The sequence below is a fragment of the Phyllobates terribilis genome, unplaced genomic scaffold, assembly GCF_046119375.1.
Source record: "Phyllobates terribilis strain yellow unplaced genomic scaffold, ASM4611937v1 Scaffold_1__5_contigs__length_1240528914, whole genome shotgun sequence".
Lineage (NCBI taxonomy): Eukaryota > Metazoa > Chordata > Amphibia > Anura > Dendrobatidae > Phyllobates > Phyllobates terribilis.
Window position 1 is genome coordinate 1129382407 of NW_027362761.1, and position 24537 is coordinate 1129406943.

Consider the following 24537-nt stretch of genomic DNA (forward strand, 5'->3'; position numbering starts at 1 on the left):
ATATATATATATATGTATATACAGTACAGACCAAAAGTTTGGCAAGAAATCCCACTTACTAAACCTGACAGGGCACACCTGTGAAGTGAAAACCATTTCCGGTGACTACCTCTTGAAGCTCATTGAACCCAATCGAGATGGTTTGGGGTGAGCTGGATCGCAGCGTGAAGGCAAAAGGGCCAACAAGTGCTAAGCATCTCTGGGAACTCCTTCAAGATTGTTGGAAGACCATTTCCGGTGACTATCTCTTGAAGCTCATCAAGAGAATGCCAAGAGTGTGCAAAGCAGTCATCAAAGCAAAAGGTGGCTACTTTGAAGAACCTAGAATATAAGACATATTTTCAGTTGTTTCACACTTTTTTGTTAAGTATATAATTCCACATGTGTTAATTCATAGTTTTGATGCCTTCAGTGTGAATGTACAATTTTCAAAGTCATGAAAATACAGAAAAATCTTTAAATGAGAAGGTGTGTCCAAACTTTTGGTCTGTACTGTATATATATAGTTATATGAAAAAGTTTGGGCACCCCTATTAATCTTAAGCTTAATGTTTTATAAAAATTGGTGTTTTTGCAACAGCTATTTCAGTTTGCTATATGTAATAACTGTTGGACACAGTAATGTTTCTGCCTTTAAATGACGTTTGTTGTACTAACAGAAAATGTGCAATCTGCATTCAAACAAAATTTGACAGGTGCATAAGTATGGGCACCCTTATCATTTTCTTGTTTTAAATACTCCTACCTACTTTTTACTGACTTACTAAAGCACTTTTTTTGGTTTTGTAACCTCATTGAGCTTTGAACTTCATAGCCAGGTGTATGCAATCATGAGAAAAGCTACTTAAAGTGGCCACTTGCAAGTTGTTCTCCTGTTTGAATCTCCTCTGAAGAGTGGCATCATGGGCTCCTCAAAACAACTGTCAAATGATCTGAAAACAAAGATTATTCAACATAGTTGTTCAGGGGAAGGATACAAAAAGCTGTCTCAGAGATTTAACATGTCAGTTTCCACTGTGAGGAACATAGTAAGGAAATGGAAGAACACAGGGACAGTTCTTGTTAAGGCCAGAAGTGGCAGGCCAAGAAAAACATCATAAAGGCAGAGAAGAAGAATGGTGAGATCAGTCAAGGACAATCCTCAGACCACCTCCAGAGAGCTGCAGCATCAACTTGCTGCAGATAGTGTCACTGTGCATCGGTCAACTATACAACGCACTTTGCACAAGGAGAAGCTGTATGGGAGAGTGATGCGAAAGAAGCCGTTTCTGCAAGCACGCCACAAACAGAGTCGGCTGAGGTATGCAAAAGCACATTTGGAGAAGCCAATTTCTTTTTGGAAGAAGGTCCTTTGGACTGATGAAACCAAGATTGAGTTGTTTGGTCATACAAAAAGGCGTTATGCATGGCGGCAAAAAAACACAGCATTCCAAGAAAAACACTTGCTACCCACAGTAAAATTTGGTGGAGGTTCCATCATGCTTTGGGGCTGTGTGGCCAATGCCGGCACCGGGAATCTTGTTAAAGTTGAGGGACGCATGGATTCCACTCAGTATCAGCAGATTCTTGACAATAATGTTCAAGAATCAGTGACAAAGTTGAAGTTACGCAGGGGATGGGTCTTTCAGCAAGACAATGATCCAAAACACCGCTCCAAATCTACTCAGGCATTCATGCAGAGGAACAATTACAATGTTCTGGAATGGCCATCCCAGTCCCCAGACCTGAATATCATTGAACATCTGTGGGATCATTTGAAGAGGGCTGTTCATGCTCGGCGACCATCAAACTTAACTGAACTGGAATTGTTTTGTAAAGAGGAATGGTCAAAAATATCTTCATCCAGGATCCAAGAAATCATTAAAAGCTACAGGAAGCGACTAGAGGCTGTTCTTTTTGCAAAAGGAGGATCTACTAAATATTAATGTCACTTTTCTGGTGAGGTGCCCATACTTATGCACCTGTCAAATTTTGTTTGAATGCAGATTGCACATTTTCTGTTAGTACAATAAACCTAATTTCAAGGCAGAAACATTACTGTGTCCAACAGTTATTACATATATCAAACCGAAGTAGCTGTTGCAAAAACACCAATTTTTATAAAACATTAAGCTTAAGATTAATAGGGGTGCCCAAACTTTTTCATATAACTGTATATAAATAGTTATTTATAGCTATTTGACTGCCCTCATTTTATGACTCTGCCGGTTGCATTCTGACTAGTGATGAGCGAACCTGCTCGCCACTACTCGGTACTCGCCCAAGCATCATGGTGCTCGACAAGCTTGGTGCTCGGCGAGTATTTCCGGGTTGCTCGGGTGGGAACTCGGGTCCCCTCCCTGCATGTTTGGCACTCTTTAGCGAGTCAATGAACATTCAGGGATTGCCTGCCATGCACTGTAATGCCGTAGCCATGTTAGTCGTGGGCATTACATATCAGGCAGGCCGTGTATATAGCAGACTGAAGTGCACATAGCACAAGAGACTCCATTCCAGTTCTGTCGGCTGCTGCTGTTGGATATTTCTGGAAATAGGCCCAGGTCTCAGGGGCCAGGAATAACTTTTTTGCATCTTAATCTTCATTATTTGCTTAAAAAGCAATCCAGAGAACACGTTTTTTCTGCGCCATTTGCTTGTTGGATCTGCAGAATATAGCCAGGTCCTTTCCATATTACAGCGCTAAAAATCCATCTATTTAAAACTGTGTTTTCTCCATCACACGGATCACATATACGTTTTCAGAAAATACTGCCATTTCTGGCCTCCATTAAAAAAAAATTTCACTGTGTCAGCAATATGCAAATTGCCTCTTCAGAGAAAAAGAGGACTTGTACTCTATAGCGCCACCTATAGGAAGCAGCAATCCTACAAGTCACAATCAACCGTGTGTCAGCAAAGTTTTTGACACTGGTTTGCTGTTCAAAACAGTTACCTACAGGTCAGGAATTTAAAACTGTGTTTTCTCCGTCACACGGATTACATATACGTTTTCAGAAAATACTGCCATTTCTGGCCTCCATTAAAAAAAAATTTCAGTGTGTCAGCAAAGTTTTTGACACTGGTTTGCTGTTCAAAACAGTTACCTACAGGCCAGGTATTTAAAACTGTGTTTTCTCCGTCACACGGATCACATATAAGTTTGCTCCAAACTCAGTCATTTGTAGTGAGCATGGAAGATACTGTCCTCCTTTTAAAATGGGCAAGGCACATGGCAAGGGACAGGGAACTGGACGTGATGGTAGTGGTGCATGCAGAGGCCGAGGACAAGGCTGTGGGCAAGCCGAAATTGTGCCACAACAAACACCCACATCTTCTCGCCTGACCTTCCTGTCCCAATTTCTAGGGGACCGCTGCACACCACTATTGAACCCAGAGCAGTGTCAAAAGGTTGTTGGTTGGATAACGGATAATGCTTCCAGTCACTTAGCCACCACCACCACCACCCTGTCTTCCACACGGTCAAGTCTCAGTAGCCGTCAGTCTGGACCGCATATTCCTCACCCTGATACTCCTTCCTCCCACCATGCCGAGTACCCAGAAACAACTGATCCCAGACTTGGACACTCTGAAGAGCTGTTCACTTTTCCATTTATAGATTCGGGCCTCTCGCCCGGTCCACTTGAAGCGGGGCAAGAGGAGATCGCGTGTAGCGATGCCCAAATATTTGAGCAGCCACGGTCACACGAAGGCGACCGTGGGAAAGTGTCACAAGAGGTGGACAATGATGACACACAATTGCCAGAAAGTCAGGAGGAGGACCAGGGTGTGGAAGTGGAAGACGAGGTGGTGGATGATATAGTAACTGACCCAGCCTGGCAGGAGGACATGCAGAGCGAGGACAGCAGCACACAGGGGGAGGGAGGCAGAGCACCCCAACAGGCTGGAAGAAGCAGTGTGGTGGCCGCAGACCGAAAGCAGGCAACCGTCCCCCGTAACACCAACACGAAGGAAGTTGCCAGTACAACTGTTACGTCTTCCCGAGTCTGGTTGTTTTTTAAAGACTCTGCCGATAACCCCAAAAAGGCCATTTGCAACACCTGCCAGGCCAGCATCAGCAGGGGTGGCAAAACGACCAGCTTGACCACCACCAGCATAATCAGGCACATGGCAGCAAAGCACCCGACTTTGTGGGCTGTACCCCAGGGTCCAGGAACAGTGTCTGCAGGTGGCACCATTGCTTCTTCCGCTGTTATGCATGCAAGCCAATCCCCTGTCCATGGTGAATGCGAAGATGCCTCCTGCCCTGCACCTGTCATTGCACACTCTCAAGTAGCAGCATGAGGAAGCACGTCCATGTCCTTGTCCCAGCGCAGTGTTCAGTTGTCCATACCCCAGTTCTTGGAACGCAAGCGCAAATATGCAGCCAACGCCCCACAGGCCACAGTACTAAATTCTCACATTTCACGACTGCTTGCGCTCGAAATATTGCCTTTAGGCTCGTGGAGACGGAAGCATTCCTCAACCTGATGGCGGTGGCCGCCCCTTGGTACTCGGTCCCCAGCCGCCACTATTTCTCCCGGTGTGCCATCCCTGCATTACACAAGCACGTGGCCCAAAACATTAGCCGTGCTCTCAACAACGCAGTTACCGGTAAAGTCCACCTAACCACGGAGACGTGGACAAGTGCTTGTGGGCAGGGACGGTACATCTCGCTGACCGCACACTGGGTTAACATAGTGGAAGCCGGGACCCAGTGGGACCTTGGGACCGAACGCATCCTCCCGACGCCAAGGATTGCGGGCCCTAGGTCAATCAGGGTTGCCCCCATGGTCTACAGCTCCTGCACCTCCTCCTCTTCAGCCTCCATCTTCGAAATTACCACATTAGTCACAAGCTGGAAGCACTGCAGCACTGCCTCGGCCAAGCGGCAACAGGCTGTGCTGAAGCTAATATGCTTAGGTGAAAAACCGTACAATGCTGAAGAGTTGTGGACAGCTCTGAAAGAGCAGGCAGATCTGTGGCTCTCACCGCTGAACTTACAGCCAGGCATGGTCGTGTGTGACAATGGCCGGAACCTGGTGGCGGCTCTGAGGTGAGACGAGCTCACACACGTACCATGCATGGCCCATGTGCTTAACCTCGTGGTTCAGCGGTTTCTCAAATCCTACCTGTCGCTGCCGGATCTGCTTGTTAAAGTATGCCGCCTGTGTGCCCATTTTAGAAAGTCAGCTACAGCTTCCTCTACCCCTGCAGTGTTTCAGCAGCGTTTGCAGCTTCCGGCTCACAGACTGGTGTGTGATGTCCCCACGCGTTGGAACTCTACACTGCAGATGTTGGGAAGGATTTGTGAGCAGAAGAAGGCAGTTGTTGAGTACCAGCATCAACAAGGCCGTCGGTATTCAGTTCAGACTCCACACATAAGACCTCAGGAGTGCACATGGATGTCAGACATATGTACCATCCTCCAAAACTTTGAGGACTCCACCAAGATGGTGAGTGGCGATGACGTCATAATTAGCATCACCATCCCACTTCTCTGTCTTCTGAAACGTTCTCTGCTCACAATCAAAGAGGATGCATTGCAGGCGGAGAACGATGAGATGGAGCAAGGAACCATACAGGGTGATTACACACAGCCAAGCCTCATCTCATCCCAACGTGGATAGGGTGACAATGAGGAAGAGGAGGAGGAGGAGGAAGAAGGACAGGAGCTAGTTTCATGCACTATAGATGGTACTATCTGCACAGCTGTCATACCGTCTGTTCAGCGTGGATGGCCGGAGTACAGAGAAGAGGAGGAGGAGAGCATGGTCAGTCATCTTCTTGGTGAGGACATGGAAGTCTTGCCTGTTAGTAGTCTGGCATGCATGGTCGAGTTTATGTTACGCTGCCTTTCCCATGACTCTCGCGTTCTCAAAATTTTGGGTGACAGTCATTACTGGTTGGTGACACTTCTAGACCAACTCTACAAGGAGAACTTTATATCTCTTATTCCTAAGGCAGACAGGTCTACAAAAATGGGGCTGTACCAGAAGGCCCTTGTTGCGAAACTATTAAAAAAATTCCAATCTAAAAACGCTTGCGGCAGAGGGCACACTTCGTTGGACAACCAAGGAATACAGGCGAGAGAGACACAACTTCAATCCAGCAGAGGTAGGGGAACACTGTCAAAGTTCTGGGAGAGTTTTCTCAGACCCTCCCATCGGACAGGCCCTGAGGCGCGGGGTACTCTCACAAGGAGTGCAAAGTTTGGGAAGATGCTGAGGGAGTACCTTGCCGACCGTACCAACATCCTCCGTGATTCCGCTGTGCCTTATAATTATTGGGTATCCAAGCTGGATATGTGGAATGAACTGGCTCTCTATGCCTTGGAGGTCCTGGCCTGCCTTTCCGCCAGCGTTTTATCAGAGCGGGTTTTTAGTGCCACTGGTGAAATTATAACTGATAAGCTCATCCGCCTGTCAACTGAAAATGCTGACAGGCTGACTCTTATAAAAATGAACAAGGGCTGGATTGGGCCAGACTTCTCAACACCACCGAATGATAGCAGCGTAACATAAACTCAAATCCAGTGTCTTTTCTTGGGAGGTGTATTCCCATGCACCTTTTCACACCCACACATGGGTATACGCTTCCTGATTTTGGCTATTTGCTCTTGTCCTCCTCCTTCTCCTCATCCTCTACCACCATATCACCAGGGTGACCGTGGTCCGTGATGCAACACCCACATAATTTTTTTATAGGGTGTTTATGATGCCCGTAAAAATATTTTTTTATACAGTATGTTCATGTATACCGCCCAGGGGTAAATGTTTGTCAGCCCATACACTTAGTGCATGGGCATTACAAGTATAGGAGGCCCGCTCCTTTCTAATGGGAACATTTTTTATGAGGCCCTCCTCCACGTCTCTTCCAAGGGGCATTGAAGTGCCTCCAAATTTTTGGCAGCCCTTGCTTTCACTGCATATGCCAACACTATGGGAGACTCTCTCCTTTCTAATGGGAATTTGTCGTTACTGTGGCCCTGCTCTGTGTGTCTTTAAATTCTTAGTGGGGTTTTTCCTAAAATTGGTCAGCCGTTGGACTCACTGCATACGCTATAACTGTACAGCAGACTCTTTCCTTTCTAATGGGAACATGTCGTACTTGTTACTGTGGCCCTACTCCATGTGTCTTTAAATTCTTAGTGGGGGTTTTTCCTAAAATTGTCAGCCGTTGGACTCACTGCATACCCTATAACTGTATAGCAGACCCTCTCCTTTCTAATGGGAACATGTCGTACCTTGTTACCGTGGCCCTGCTCCACGTGTCTTTAAATTCTTAGTGGTGTTTTTACTAAAATTGGTCAGCCGTTGGACTCACTGCATACCCTATAACTGTATGGCAGACCCTCTCCTTTCTAATGGGAACATGTCGTACCTTGTTACCGTGGCCCTGCTCCAATTGTCTTTAAATTCTTAGTGGGGGTTTTTCCTAAAATTGTCAGCCGTTGGACTCACTGCATACCCTATAACTGTATAGCAGACCCTCTCCTTTCTAATGGGAACATGTCGTACCTTGTTACCGTGGCCCTGCTCCACGTGTCTTTAAATTCTTAGTGGTGCTTTTACTAAAATTGGTCAGCCGTTGGACTCACTGCATACCCTATAACTGTATGGCAGACCCTCTCCTTTCTAATGGGAACATGTCGTACCTTGTTACCGTGGCCCTGCTCCACGTGTCTTTAAATTCTTAGTGGGGTTTTTCCTAAAATGATCAGCCGTTGGACTCACTGCATACCCTATAACTGTATAGCAGACCCTCTCTTTTCTAATGGGAACATGTCGTACCTTGTTACTGTGGCCCTGCTTTATGTGTCTTTAAATTCTTAGTGGGGTTTTTTCCCAAATTTTGGCAGCCCTTGCAGTCACAGCATGGGCATTACCACTATAGGAGACCCACTGCTTTATAATGGGAACATTTTTTTTACTGAGACCCTCCTCTATGTCTCTTCAAAGGGGTATTGGGTTGTGTCCAAATTTTTGTCAGCCCTTGCAGTCACTGGATACGCAATAACAGTATAGGAGACCCACTTGTTAATAATGGGAACAACAAAGCATAGCCGGCTGATGGCTCTCTAACAATAGCGAGGGCCGACTGCTGGCCTTTTAAGAATAGTAAGGACCGTCTGATGTCCCTATAAAAATAGGCTTTATGACTTACAGAGTCCCTCCATCATAAATAAAACAGGATGCGTCTGATGATGTGTCACACACCACATTGCCAGATAAGGTTGTAAAATGTTAAAATGACATTTCCCGGTGAATGCATTTGTCTTAAAAAAAAACGTAAAAAAACCAAAACAATAGGATCTTTCTTTAGTATAAAAAACAGCGTCACCAATTTAACAACAATGTAATCACATTGTTCAGCTCATGCACCTCCTCCTCCATCTCCGAAATGACCACTTCAGTCACAAGCTGACTGTCTTGGCCAAGCGGCAACAGGCTGTGCTGAAGATAACATGCTTAATGCCTAATTGACAAACTGCCCAGCGCTGCAGAGTTGTTGAAAGCTGTAACACAGCAGCCTGATCTGTGGCTCTCACCGCTGAACATACAGCCAGGCATGGTCGTGTGTGACAATGGGCAGAACCTGGTGACAGAGAAATGACAGCCGGGGTAGATGCGGTTTCCCTCTTTGCCAGTCCTTTCACCGAGCTAAAGAATATGGCTGTGGTGAAATACAACTCCCACTGAGAAGCTGTTTCAGATTGAAAAACATTGTGCCCACCAGAGGATTTGATTCTGAGGGCTAACCTTTCTCCCCCGCTCAAGAGCCCCATAGCAGCTGCAAAGTTAGCGCTATCATGAACTCTCCTGAGGTAGAAGCCAAGGCACACCAGAGGATTCTCTGGTGGGACCATCCAACCCTGCCAAGAAGCAGTCCTGGCTAAGAAAAATGTGTGGAAAGGTTCCCGGACAATCTATGGCTGCTTTTTTACTGAGGAGGAAACACACGCAAACACGGGGAGAGCATACAAAGTCCTTGCAGATGTTGTCCTTGCTGGGATTTGAACTCAGGATCCCAGCGCTGCAAGTCTGCAGTGCTAACCACTGATCCAATGTGCTGCCATTCACCCTCTAATATATAACAGGCCGGAGAAACGTGCACCTACTGCCACTCTATCTTCAGCTCCTTTGTGAGAAAATGTATTTGGGCAGCCACTCAGTCTACCAAATAAAATTCTTGAGAAGGAAATTGGGGATGGCTTCGCTACTGGTACTGGGGGCAGTGCTAATACCATGGCATCGTACCATAGTTTGCTGGAAATATTCCAGGCTGGTAGGATGCAAATTCCCACAGAAAAGTACCAGCAGTAATGTTCCGGGACCGGCGCTTGTAGAAGACGGAGACAACACCGGGAGAAATAGTGACGTCTGGGGACCGAGTATGGACACGAGGCATGAGGTTGTGAAAAGCTTTTGCCTCCACGAGCATAAAAGGCCACATTTCAAGTGAAAGCAGCTTTACAGGACTTCCTGTGAGAAATGACACGCAGGGTAGATAGGGTTTCCCTCTATGCCAGTCCTTTCACCGAGCTAAATACAACTGTCAGCAAAAAAAGTTGTGGACTGGCTCCGTACCGTCCCTGGCCACATTCACCTGTCCACGTGTTTGTGGTTAGGCGGTCCTTCCCAGTAAATGCACTGGGGAGGGCACGGGTAATGTGGTGGGACCCGTGCTTGTGGAAGGTGGAGGCGATGCCGGGAAATATAGTGGCGCCTTGGGACCGAGTATGGACACCCAGCTGCCTCCGACATGAGGTTATGAAAAGCTTCCACCTCCACGAGCCTAAAAGGCCACATTTCAAGTGCAAGCAGCTGTCAAAAATTTGGCAGTATAGTATTGCAGCCTGTGGGTGGGTGGCTGGCTGCCTGCATACTTGCGCTTGCATTCCAAGGAATGGGGTAGGGACAACTGAACGCTGCAGTGGGACAAGGACATGGACGGTGATTGTTGCAAGTCTGCAATGACAGGTTCATGGCGGGAGGCATCTTCGCATGCGCCAAGGATCACTTATGATGGGCACACTTTTAGGCCGTGACCTGGGAGTCAGAGATGCATCCAGAGGTCTTCCCCATGCTGTTCTCATGTCTTTTCAGCACTGTATGCATGTGTCTGATGATGTGTCACACACCACATCGCCAGATAAGGTTGTAAAATGCTAAAATGACATTTCCTGGTGAATGCATTTGTCTTGGTTGAAAGCAATGCAAAAGTGCAAAAACGCATCAAAAATGCTACGTGTGAACATAGCCCAAGGTGTGGAGGAGTATTTTTGTTTTTGTTTTTTTATTTTGCTTTATATACATTGTACATGTCATGGAAAGGATGTTCCTAAACATATTTCCCAGGAAAATGCATTTTGGTTTCATTTTGGTATGTTTTATTGTGAGTCTGTAAAAGTGGCGTAATACCTCTGACAACGTTGTTGACAGAAGTGACCTGGGAGTCAGAAATGCTTCCAGGGGTCTTCCCCATGCTGTCCCCATGTCGTTTGAGCACTGTTCCCATCGATTTGGGCAATTTTTAGGCCCTCTGCAGACCGCTGGGGGGAGCCGCCTGAAAAATGCTCGAGTTTCCCATAGACTTACATTGGGCTCGTTGCTCGAGTCGAGCACCCGAGTATTCCAATTTGCTCGACCCGAGCAACGAGTACCCGAGCATTTTAGTGCTCGCTCATCACTAATTCTGACACCTGTATTACACTTTGATGATTGCCACACATACCCTCGGATTCAGTCATAGGGGTGGGCAGCTCTAACTTTTCAGTCATGGTCTATCAGCTATGTTTTGAAATTCTCCCCGCCCATTCCATTAGCATTCCTTCTAGTCACTGCTCCCTACTGCCCTGGAGATCCCGCGCTTGCGCAATGACGCTCAGCTTTCTGAGCATGCGCACTGAATCTGAGTGTACGTCCCAGCTTCATATCTTATGTTCACATACTACAGAGTCGCTGAGCGACAGTGACCACATGACAGTTTGTGAGCGCACACCCTATGCGCGCCTAGCTTCCCGCTAATGGAATGGGAGGGGAGAATTTCAAAACAAGTGATTTGTGCGCTAATTACTGGGACATTTTGCTTGAGACAACAATGTTAGTGATGCATTGTGCTTCACTAACAAGACATTGGGGGCAGTTTAATACCATCAAAAATGTGACAGGTTCCCTTTATGTGGGTCTCCCATAATCAATGTTACTGTTGGACCTAAGAACCACAATCTGACGGAATAACACAGTACTCCTAATACGTTAATCTTTTTTTTGCTACAGGTGAAAGATTTTATTAGAAGTTATCAAAATACACGGGAGAAATTTAAAGCATTAATGGAGTCCACCTGTATTGAGTTGCATCCGGCTGACACACATGTAAGTGTTAAGACAATGTTTAAAATAGATAAGATTCTTTTTTTAACTGGAAATAAAAATTACTTTTTTCTCTTGTGCACAGGAAATAGAGCAATCCCAAAATATGTTTTTGAGTTTGCCAGGTTATTTCAAAGAAGGTGGAAGAATTGAGACTCAACCATATATACTGGCACAGTAAGTACCGTATAGTAACTGGGCTCATTTCATTTGGAATAAAGATATACCCTATAGAGATTACAGTTAAGAAAAAATGTCAGGACCCATCACGCTACAAAGTTGATGTCGTACTAAGACTACAGAAGTAGGGACTGGGATTCATGCAGGTAGGAGAAGGCTTGCAGAACTCTGGTCCTGCGACCATAAAGTACCAAAGTGATTGCTGGGCCAGGGTCCTGCTGATCTTTTTGCTCAACTCTAGGATACATGCATAGGGGGTTTTGCAGCAGCAGCGCTGTGTATAAGGTTTTAAGAATGATAAACTGGGATGTTTTTGCAGATTTCACCCTTTGTAATGAAAGCCATATCTGCTATGAATTTAGGTATGGCATTTTCACTACTGAAGGTCATGTCTCCTTTAATAAATGGTTGCATACCTCATGAAATATCAATTCCAGAACATCTTTTCTTAGAACTCTAAATTGTTATGTTCCCCTGAAATGTATGAATAAATTGACAACTAGGTGTTACCAGTTGGGGGTGTGTCCCTACATACTGACAATTTCCAATCAGTGATGACAAATCCAAACTGTGTAGGGGCACACCTATTTGACAAGGGGAATAGGAAACCCCCATTATTTGTAGGAGATATAGCAGGTTCAGGTTCTAGAAACTTAACGCATACTACATGTTCACCAGGCTGGATATAACTGCTAAAGGGGTTGTCTTCATAAGATAACCCCATTAAACTATTTGTAGAGAAGTCCAGTTCATGTCGTTACCCCAAGAAAAACATTAAGCTACATTAGCCTATCAATGCATCTAAATATGCTTTTCAACAGGATTTTACATTTCTGGCTGAAGTGGAAAAATTGATTCATTAAGACTGTCTTAATGAAGGAGTTCACTGGAGTACAAGCTTCTGAACTTATTAAGAGGGGCACACTACTTAATAAATGAATTCTGCGCAACTTCTCCGTTGGTGCGCCTTGCCAGAAATGCTACTCCTGTCAGGGAATAACATTTCTGGAGTAAGTTACACCACCAAAGTGGCGTAAGATTTGATGAATTCGGTGGGCGGACGCCTCTGCAACGCACCATCCATGCTTTGCCCACTTTGGCTGGAAAAGTGTGAAAACATAAAAAGGCGCAAACATTTTTTTGCAGTTTCACTTTGTGCAGAACACTGTATGATTTGGCCCCGTCATCTTTATTTTAGCAGTATGCTGTAAACATGAAATATGTATTATTATCTTCTTATAGGAAAAATTTAGAGCACAGCTATGAGTCTACAACAAAATGCATCATACATCTGAGATATGGGTCTGTTTATCAGATAAAAGTGGATTATTTTTGCAGCGAAGATTTGAAGCAACAATTGTTTGAACTTGTCTCATTAAGAAAATATGGTAAGACGAATGCTTATAATATCTGATTGAGATCCCAAACATCATGCTTCTATAATTTGTTACTTAAAACCTAACTTGTTAAAATAATTAACCATTTAGTTTTAGCTCGGTGGTTAGCACTGGTGCTTTGCAGCACTAGGTTCTAGGTTAAAATCCCACCAAGGTCAACACCTGCTAGGAGATTGTTTGTTCTCTCCGTGTTTATGTGAGTTTCCTCCCAGACCCCAAAGACATACTGATAGGGAATTTAGATTCATAGCCCCAATGGGGAAAGTGATGATTATGTGCAGTATTAAGAGCACTAAAGAAAATGATAACACTATACAGTCATGGCTGAAAGTTTTGGCACCCTTGAAATTGTTCCAGAAAATGAAGCATTTCTCCCAGAAAAGTATTGCCATTGCACATGTTTTGTTATACACATGTTTATTTCCTTTGTGTGTATTGGAACAACACAAAAAAGACAGGGAACAAAAAGGCAAATTGGACATAATTTCACACAAAACCTCAGAAATGGACCAGATAAAATTGTTGGCACCTTTCCAAAATTGTGGGTAAACAACTTTTGTTTCAAGCATATGATGTTCTTTCAAACTCATCTGTGGCAAGTAACTAGTGGGCAATATGAAAATCACACCTACAACCAGATAAAAAGGGGAGGAGTTGACTCAATCTTTGCATTGCATGTGTGTGCCACGCTAAGTATGGAGAACAGAAAGAGGAGAAGAGAATCAAAAAGTTTTCAACTTTATTTTTTATATGTAAATCTGCCCAGATGCTCTTTTAAGGTGGAGAAGATTGGATTTCTTGGGGTAATTTTGTCCTCCACTGGTTTCCATATGGACCCTGCTAAGGGATCGGGTGCAACATAAGAACCTCAAAGCTCTTCAAAACTTTTGCGTGTTGCGAACTATTACAAAAGGTTCATCATGGGATTTTCCAAAATTATGAAACTCCTTACGGACCTTACTTGCATGTAGCTGGGTGGGGGCTTGAGGCTCATAGGGCATTTTCTTGCCTAAGGAGGAGTTTGCCTCTGCCCCGGTTCTGGTCCTGCCAGACCTCAATAGACCATTTGTGGTGCAGGTGGATGCATCTGAGGTCAGCGTGGGGTGCGTTCCAGGGATCTGCTTCTCTCACTAACCTTCGGCCTTATGCTTTTCTTTCTAAGAAATTTTCACTCACAGAGTTAAATTATGATATAGGCAACTGGGAGTTGTTGGCCATTAAATGGGCTCTTGAGGAGTGGAGGCATTTCTTGGAGGGACCTAGACAGACGTTCATTGTGCTCACTGACCATAAAAATATAATTTATTTGGAAAATGCCAAGAGGCTTAATCTCAGACTGGACAGATTGGCCTTGTGTTTTTCACAATTTCATTTATTTATTACCTAAATTCCTGGATTTAAAGACACCCCTGCGGACGCGCCCTCCCGGAGTTTATGCCCTATTAGGCAGGAGGAGGTTCTCCCGGTGTGGTGGTCGCCACTACCAATGTAGAATGGGAAATTGTTAAATCACAGCATTTGACCCCTACTGATACCTCGCAGGATAAGTTGTTTTTGACTGTTAAACTTAGGCTCCGTATTATTAGGACTGTCACGATTCTGTACTGGCTGTCCACACAGGGGTTAAGGGTACCACGCACTTGGTGAAAGGGTATTGGTGGCCCTACTTGGGTCAGGATGTGGAGGCATTCGTTCAGTCTTGTGAGTTGTGTGCCTGGAGTAAGGTACCGCGGTCCACCCAGGCTGGTAGACTCCTCCCACTTCTCATTTCGGACAGGCCCTGGTCTCACATCTCAATGGATTTTATCACGGATCTACCTGCCTCCGATGGGATGACTGTTATCTGGGTTATTGTTGACCTCTTCTCCCACCAGTGCCACCTCATCCCCCTGGCACGTTTGCCTTCCTCTCACAAGATTTTTAACAACAAAAAAACACAAGTGACCCAATTTTGAAAACTACAATCCTCAAGTAATTTATCTAGGGGTGTGGTGAGCATCTTGAACTCACAGGTGCTTCACAGAATTTTAAAACATTGGACCGTGAAAATTAAAAACGGTCTCCAAAAATGTTGCTTTAACCCCAAATTTTTAATTTTCACAAAAAGTGAGAAGAGAAGATGGACCCCCTAATTTGTAGTGCAATTTTTTTCAGAGTACGCTGATGTCCCATATGTTGGGGAAAACTAATATTTGAGCACAGTCTAGAACTCCAAAAGAAAGACGTGCCATTTCGGGACGCAGACTTTGCTCATATGGTTTGCGGGCACCATGCCTTGTAGAGTCTTTGTACTGCTAGAAGAGCAGTAACCTCCACAAATTATCCCACAAATTACCCCATTTTGGAAACTATACCCTTCAAGGAATTCATCAAAGGGTGTAGTGAGCAAATTGAACCCACAGGTGCCTCACAGAATTTTATAACATTGGGAAATGAAAATTAAAAAATTACGTTGTTTTACTCAAAAATGTTGTTTTAGCCTCCAATTTTTAATTTTCACTAAGAATAATAGGAGGAAATTGACCCAAACATTTGTAAAGCAATTTCTTCTGAATGCAGCAACATCCTTTATGTGGTCTTACACTTCAGTTTTGGCGAATGGCGTGCCTGTGAGGAGCTGCCCACTTACTCAAGACTATGATTCTTTTCCAGCAATGGACCACCATTTTTGTCAATATTATTATTGTGTGTTATTAGTGATTTACTTGTTATGTTTTATATAGTTCTGCTTACTTGTCAGTATGTAAGATTCACTTGTAAAATGTCCAGCATTCCACTAATCTCATCTTTATCTCAGGAGTCCATTGTTTCAACAGCCAATAAACTCATTAGGTGAGTGTAGATTGAGACATAGTGGAGCCGTCACCACATTGGGTCTTACATGCAGTCTCAGATGAAGGCTTCTAGAATATTCTTCATTGTTTTTAGCTAATAGTAAATGCTTAACCCTAGAACGCATGACCATAAAAATCTACACTTTCACATACCTGTTGTTATACCGAAATGCCTGTAACATAAAAATAAATGAACAACTGGAAATGACAAACAGCTATATACCTGAGAAATACCTAGAGTTTCAAAATTCTAACTAAAGTAATCTTGCAGAAAATAGAAAACAATTAACAGGGCGGGCCTGCGAGGCCCCAGGTATACGATTTAGGGTTAAGGGGGAGGGTGATCACTTCTGACCTGGAAGGGGACTGATCCCAGCGAAAGAAAGGAGAGACATGTTTTACTTAGAGTTGTGTGGAAGGATTGAAGGAAGAGGATGGAGACCATGGACTTGGAAGAATGGATGGATAAACATGTTACCATTATGGATTACGTCGTTTGGATTTAAACTTTCTTAAAAGGACTGTTGATACTGGATACTTGTGCTTTCGTCGTTTTATCTGCCATCTAGAAGATCATGGACAGTGGCTACAGACTATACTGGCCTGAGATACGAAATCTGTGGGCCAACCAAAAGTTGGGAGACAGTGGGTATCACCTGATACAAAGCCAGTGGAACTACTGATCCCAGGTTGAGAACTTAAGGACTGAGAGAACTGTATTTTGGCCATTTACTTGGAATTGCTTTATTACCATGGCTGTGATCTATAAAATATTGTTGCATAATTAACCTGCCTAGGTGATTACTTACAACCCACAACCTCAGATCTGTACAGTGCCTAAGAAGAGAGAGGGTAATTTAGGTTTTCGGGAACAGAGTTTTCTGGAATCGTTTGTGGGCACCATTTTCAGAGCCCCTAAGCTTCCAAAACAGCAGATATTCCCAAAAAGTGACACCATTTTGCAAATTACACTCAGGGAAATCATCTAGGGCAGTAGTGACTATTATGACCCCACTAGTGCTTTCCAGAAATTAGTGCGCAATTCATGATGCAGAGTGAAAATTGCAAATATGCCGTTTTAGTGCTCAATACATAATTCCTGGCTTGTGTTTCCGGAGACATGGGCTGCACAGATTGTTAAAAGGGTTGTCCAGGACCTAACAATTGATGTTTCATCTCAATATAAAATTGGTGGGGTTCTAACACTCTCACGATCAGCTGAAACTGTTCCTGCAGTGGTCCGAACTAAGGCTAGGTCCACACTGCACTTGTGGACAATGTTGCATGCATACGCTTAGGGTATGTGAGCCCATCAGTGTGCACTGTCAGGATGGATCCGGAAGCATCAGTCCACCCCAAGGACCCACTGTAAAGAGACGTTGCTACATGGTATACATCTCTTTATAGCGTACCCCTGTATTGGAAAGTGCAATCTGCTGTGCTTTCCTTTATAGTTACATAAGCGCTTGCCAGCCAGACGGAGACTGAAAGATCACACTTTTAGCTTTGCGTCTGGGGAATAGTCGGCCATGATGACGTTGTAGTACACATCTCTAAAAGTTTCCAAAGGTATACAGTAGGCTATGTGAATGGATGCAGTTTGCACCTAGCCTGAGCGATGGATGGGCTATACAGTAACCCCCTGCATTGCTTGGTGCCCGCTGCCTGTATACTGCAGTATATTCACTTCAATGAGAGATAAAGCTCATTACTCATCTAATAAGAAATGTGTGGGGCTGTTGTGTTCCACCAGTACATTGCTTAGGCTCTGCTGATGCTAGAGCAGTTTTCACCTGATAGATGGGTGTGCTGATATCAGACCCCAATCAGTCTCATATTGAAGAACTATCCAGTAGAATGATAATGATTGGACCCAGAGCACCCCTTTAAGTGCGTTGTCCGGTCTGCAGCAGTGCCATACATGTTCACGTTAAGTAGGTTTTTGCAGGGCTCAGAAAAGGGGACCAATTGACTTTTCGAGCTTGGGTTTTACTGGATTGTTTTTTGGTAGACTTTGGTAGACTTGTCGCTTTTCAAGCACTTCTGAACTACTAGGAACATGGACAGCCTCTACATTTCCGTTGACAGACGACTGAGTAGTGACTTGTTATTTGCCGGATGAGAGAGAGTTTTTATTGGTGCGATTTGAAGGTACCAAACATTTTTTGTTTGCTTTTTATTCCAATTTCTGAGAAACACAATGAACAAATAAAAAGTAATTAAGGAATTGTTTTTATTTTTTTTATGCCATTTTACACTGGTCACTGTGCAGTTAATAATTAGACAACTTTATTCTTTGGGTCAATACAATTACAGCAATGCCAGGTTTAAAAAATATTTTAATAATTTGCACATTAGCCCCTTCACTACCTTGCAATTTTCCATTTTTCCATTTTTTTTTTGCTCTGCTTTTTCCCAGAGTCATAACTTTTTAATTTTTCTGTCAATATAGCCATATGGGATTTGTTTTTTTGTGGGATGAGTTGTACTTTTGATTGACACCATTGATTTTACCATATAGTGTACTGGAAAACGAGAAAAAGTTCCATGTGCGGTGAAATTGCAAAAAAAAAGGTGTAATTCCACAATTGTTTTTTGGCCTTTTTATTTACCATGTTCACTAAATGATAAAACTGACCTGCCAATATAATTCTCTACATCATTGTGAGTACGCTGATACCAAACATGTATATATATATTTTTTTTAATTAAGTGGTAAAAAAACAAAACAATGTTTATAAGAAAAACAATATCGACATTTTCCGAGACCAGTAGTGTCTCGGTTTTTCGGGATCTGGGTCCGCGTAGAGGCTTATTTTTTGCGCGCCAAGCTGACGTTTTTATTGATACCATTTTGGGGTAGATCCGATGTTTTGATCGTCCATTATTACATTTTATTGCAATGCTGCGGCAACCAAAAAAATTCTGGTGTTTTGATTTTTCTCCTGTTTACGCCTTAGGAGACTTGAAGTAGTGATCATCCGATCGCCTGTGTTACACATAGCAGAGCTTCAGCCCTGCTATGTGTAGCATAAATCCTGATATTCTGCATATCCCCGGCTGCCATGACAACCCATCGGTGCCCACCATCAGATCAGCTGTCATGTGCAGGGAAAGATCGGGCTCCAAGGTCGCAAAGGAGTTCAAATGCTGATTCACAAAAATAATTTGTTATTGCATCACCATATTGTGAGAGCTATAACTTTTTTATTTTTACGCTGAACGAGCTGTGTGTGGGCTTGTTTTCTACGGGATGAGTTGACATTTTTATTTGTACCAATTGGACTACATAACATTTTTTGATTGCTTTTTTTTTCACTTTTTGGGTAGCAAAATGAACAAAAAACAGAAATTCATGAATGGTTTTTAGTATTTTTTTTCTCACCATGCACCGTGTAGTAAAATTGAACAGGTTATTTTATTATTTATACAATCACAGCGTATTAATACACTAAAATCATTTTTTTTTTACAAACAAATTGTTTTTCCATCGTCATACTCTGATAGCAGTAACTTTTTTATCTTTTTGTCGACTTTGCTCATTTAAGGGCTTGTTTGTTTTTTTTTACAAGACAAGATGATGTTTTTTTTATACCATTTCTTTCATTGGTTTGCCAATCTACTAACAGATTATGTTTCACCAGCCACGGAAGACCCAGTACAATTGGTGTGGGAAGACTGTCCAGGACATAGCAATGGATAACGTCACAATGAACCGACCCCACCCTCAGTTTTACATTATGTACAATCTGAGTAAATGCTTTCTGTGCAAGTGGCGCTGAGTTGATGGTGAAGATGGAAATAGGCTTAGCTAAAGAACAGCAAACAAGGCCATTAGCTTTTGGAAACTCAGCATCAGTAATGCTGACTCCGGCACCACTGTCAAGAAACACAGACATTTTCTCGGTTTTGCTCTCTAGCACCACCTCTGCTGTCAGGATAAACCAGGAAGTGCAGGTTGGCAACAAATGCACCCCTTGTTTATCCAACTCTAGATCACCAAGAGTTAATCGAGTCTCCTTTTGTTTAGGAATTGAAGGACAGGTCCCAATAAAATGTCCCTTTCTTCCACAAAAAAAACATACACCATTTTTCCTGCAAACTTCTGGGGAAATGTATGATGTAAAGGCACCCCTTAACTGCATGAGTTCCTCCACCTCCTCCAGTACTGGTTCACCGCTAGACTGTTCCCCCGGCAGAGGTACATAACCCCGACAAGAAGGCCCCGGAGAAGGTGGTCTCAACTGTCTATCCCGAAGGCGTCTATCAAGATGTATGGCCAATGACATGGCAGTGTTATAATCTGCAACATGTACTAAGGAAAGATAGGGGAAAGCTGTCCCTACAGTAAGACTAAGCTGAATCCCTACGATGTAGCGGGCTGCCTGTTCCTAGTGAACAGACCCGCCTTAGTCCTCGGCTAGTCTGAACGAAGACCTATAGAATTAAGGGAGGGGTCCCTAAAAGAACTAAGGACTGGAACAAAAATGGGACACCTCCTAAACAGAGAAGTTGTTGCAGAACACAAAAAGACAAACTGTCAAAAATGTGCTAGAGGTCCCAGAGGACCAAGCGAACTTGACAGAGAAAGGCACCGAAGCACCAGGCTAGAGAAACAGTCAAACACTGAAGTGCAGCACAGCCAGAAGGGCGGAGCTGGAATATAAAGGCAGATGGTCACGTGAACGCAAAACACAAGATGGAAAAAACAAACAGGAGGGTTCTAACAGTACCCCCTCTTTTATGAGGATCCTCCGGATCCTCCAGGCCCAGGCCTATCTGGAAACCTCCTGTGGAAACCTTTAACAAGCCTAGGAACAAAGACATCATCCGTCCTTACCTAGGCGTTGTCTTCGGGACCGAAACCCTTCCAGGATACAAGATACTGTAATCTCCCTCTATGCCATCTAGAATTCAAGATACGAAAAATTTCATATTCGCCGTTTTCCACAACAGGAGGAACTGAGACAGAGGTGTCCCTATCAGATACATCAGCCTTTTTCAACAAGGAAACATGAAACACAGGATTAATCTTCCAGGAAGTAGGGACATCCAACCTAACAGCAGACGAGTTAACAACCTGAAGCACTTTAAATGGACCCACAAACTTAGGACCCAGTTTTTTAGAGGGAATCCTCAACCGCAGGTTCTTTGAGGACAACCAAACCATGTCACCCACAGTAAACAAAACTTCCTTACGTTTCCTGTCAAAATACTTCTTGGACTTCTTGTTAGCCTCTTGAAGGTTGCAACGTACATTAGTCCAAACTCTCTCCAAATCACTGGAAAAATTCTCCTTCTCTGGCACCGCCGACCCCAATTTGGAGAACGAACCAAAAGACGGATGTCTCCCAGTACAACTAAAAAAAGGATAACACCCAGCAGAGGAGGTTGTATGATTGTTAAGAGCAAATTCTGCGAGAGGCAGAAACTCAGACCACACCTCTTGATTGTCCGCCACAAAACAATGTAAAAACTGTTCAACATCCTGGTTCTTTCTTTCAGTCTGTCCATTAGACTCAGGATGATAACCAGACGAAAATGACAAATGGACTCCCAACCTGTCACAAAAAGCATGCCAAAAGCGAGCCACACACTGAGGTCCTCTATCAGAAACAATATCCATGGGAACGCCATGGAGCTTGACAATCTCCTTAACAAACACCTTAGCGAGTGTCTTGGTGCAGGGTAACTTAATGAATGGAACCAAGTGACACATCTTACTAAAATGGTCCACAACCACCCAGATGACAGTAAAACCCTCAGACACAGGAAGATCAGTAATAAAATCCATTGTGAGATGCGTCCAAGGCGCACTAGGATCCTCCAGAGGGCAAAGCAACCCCGCAGCAGGAGTATGTGAAGCCTTTGACCTAGCACACACAGTACACTGACACACCCACTTGATGACTTCCTTCTGCCATCCAGGCCACCAAAAACTGCGACTGATAAGTCTCTTAGTCTCTGAAATTCCTGGATGACCTGCCAACCGAGACTTATGACACTCCACAAACAAATGTCTCTTAAAGGCTCTAGGCACGAACAACCTCCCATGGGGAGTGTTAGATGGAGCATCATCTTGAGCTTTCAGAATCCCATTCTCCAAAACGGAGTCCAATGCCGGCACCACAACTCCTTTCTGTAAAATGCTCTCCTCCTCCTCGGTACCGACCGCAGGAGAGAAGCTGCGAGATAAAGCATCGGCTTTAACATTCTTAGTACCAGGGATATAGGTAACAGAAAAATGAAACCGAGAAAAAAAAAGTGCCCACCTAGCTTGACGGACATTCAAGCGCTTGGCAGCATCCAGATAGATCAAATTCTTATGATCTGTGAAAACCTGAATAGGAAATCTAGCGCCTTCCAAAAAATGACGCCAATGTTCAAACGCAAGTTTAATAGCCAGCAACTCCCGATTTCCAGCATCATAATTCAGTTTGGTTTCCGAAAAATTTTTCGAAAAGAAGGCACAGGGATGTACTCCACCCTTGTTCTCCTGAGACAAAACTGCTCCGACCCCCACCGATGAAGCATCGACCTCGACCAAAAAAGGCTTGGTCTTATCAGGCTGCATAAGGATAGGGGCAGAACTGAACCTCTCTTTGAGATACTTAAATGCTTCAATGGCCTCAGTTGTCCACTGGGCCGTTCCTGGTGAGATCGGTTAGAGGTTTAACAATTACAGAAAAATTCTTAATGAATTTCCTGTAATAATTGGCAAAACCCCAAAATCTCTGTATAGATTTCAAACCAATAGGCCTAGGCCATTCCTGCACAGACTGAACCTTCACAGGGTCCATCTCAAAGCCCTCGCTGGAGACAATGTAGCCCAAAAAACTAATTTTCTGCACAGCGAACTCACATTTCTCCAGCTTAGCAAAGAGTGAATTATCACTCAATAACTGCAAAACTTCACGTACACTCTGCCAATGGGACTCTAGATCTGGTGAGTAAATCAAAATGTTATCCAAATACACAACCACATTCTTACCAATCAAAGGTCTCAGGATGTCATTAATAAGGTTCTGAAAAAATGCAGGTGCATTGGTAAGACCAAAAGGCATCACCAGATTCTCAAAATGACCTACCAGAGTGTTAAAAGCAGTTTTCCATTCATCACCCTCCTTCACTCGTAACAATTTGTATGCCCCCTGGAGATCAATTTTGGAGAAACACAGAAATTTTCTCAGTTTTGCTCTCTAGCACCACCTCTGCTGTCAGGATAAACCAGGAAATGCAGGTTGGCAACAAATACACCCCTTGTTTATCCAACTCCAGACCACCAAGAGTTAATCGAGTCTCCTTTTGTTTAGGAATTGAAGGACAGGTCCCAATAAAATGTCCCTTATTTCCAGAAAAAAAACATACATCATTTTTCCTGCAAACTTCCGGGGAAATGTATGATGTAAAGGCACCCTTTAACTGCATGGGTTCCTCCACCTCCTCCAGTACTGGTTCACTGCTAGACTGTTCCCCCGGCATAGGTACATAACCCCGACAAGAAGTCCCCGGAGAACGTGGTCTCAACTATCTATCCCGAAGGCGTCTATCAAGATGTATGGCCAATGACATGGCAGTGTTATGATCTGCAACATGTACTAAGGAAAGATAGGGGAAAGCTGTCCCTACAGTAAGACTAAGCAGAATCCCTACGATGTAGAGGGCTGCCTGTTCCTAGTGAACAGACCCGCCTTAGTCCTCGGCTAGTCTGAACGAAGACCTATAGAATTAAGGGAGCGGTCCCTAAAAGAACTAAGGACTGGAACAAAAATGGGACACCTCCTAAACAGAGAAGTTGTTGCAGAACACAAAAAGACAAACTGTCAAAAATGTGCTAGAGGTCCCAGAGGACCAAGCGAACTTGACAGAGAAAGGCACCGAAGCACCAGGCTAGAGAAACAAACACTGAAGTGCTGCACAGCCAGAAGGGCGGAGCAGGAATATAAAGGCAGATGGTCACGTGACCGCAAAACACAAGATGGAAAAAACAAACAGGAGGGTTCTAACAGGCAGCCTCCAAGGACTGAGGAGTTTCATATACTGCCAAGGCATCTTTCAACCTTTCAGAAAGACTCTCACAAAATTGGCTTCTAAGGGTTGAGTCATTCCATTTAGAATCCGTTGCCCATCTACTGAATTCAGAACTGTACGTCTCCACTGACCGATTCCCCTGCTGAAGGCGACATAGCCTAGACTCAGCCAAGGCGACTCGGTCAGGGTCATCATAGATGAAGGCAAGAGCCCCCAAAAAAACCTCTACAGATTGGAGACAAACCGAATCCTGCGGTAAAGAAAACGCCCACGATTGAGGATCTCCATGCAGTAGAGATCACAATTCCCACCTGTTGTTCCTCATTTACGGAGGAGTAGGGGCAAAGCTTGAAATACAGTTTGCAGGCCTCCTTGAATACAAAAAACGTGTTCCTACCTCCAGAAAACCTTTCCGGGAGGGCAACCTTGTGCTCAGGCTGGACAGGCGCACCTGCAGAGACCCCCACATTGGCGACCTGTAGCTGCTGATGCTGCTGCTGAACCTCACAGCGAAGATCATTCAACTCCAGAGACAGACAGCGGAACTGCTCTGTGAGCTCTGCAACTGAACCCAAACCAAGGAGAAAGGGAAAAAAAGACACGCCCCAAAAAACACATATACGAAAGAACCCCAAAGTGTCAGTTTTTCTTTTTCCTTTTCAAAATGTGCTCGGCCTGCGATAATGTCACGCAAGGTGTGGGAGAGACTAGTGCAACACAAAGGGAAGAGGGAAAGGGAGCCCA

The 24537-nt window shown here is 44.1% G+C and overlaps 1 protein-coding gene across 2 annotated transcripts in view; it reads left to right on the plus strand.

Annotated features, from left to right (window-relative positions):
- The window catches only part of LOC141161747 (uncharacterized), a 192366-nt gene that overhangs the window by 43945 nt on the left and 123884 nt on the right, over window positions 1-24537 (plus strand). For both annotated transcript variants that reach the window (XM_073647014.1, XM_073647023.1), the window contains exons 5-7: window positions 11259-11354; window positions 11437-11528; window positions 12774-12919. In XM_073647014.1, coding sequence (XP_073503115.1) covers window positions 11259-11354; window positions 11437-11528; window positions 12774-12919 — 334 coding nt within the window. The remainder of the gene's footprint in view (window positions 1-11258; window positions 11355-11436; window positions 11529-12773; window positions 12920-24537) is intronic.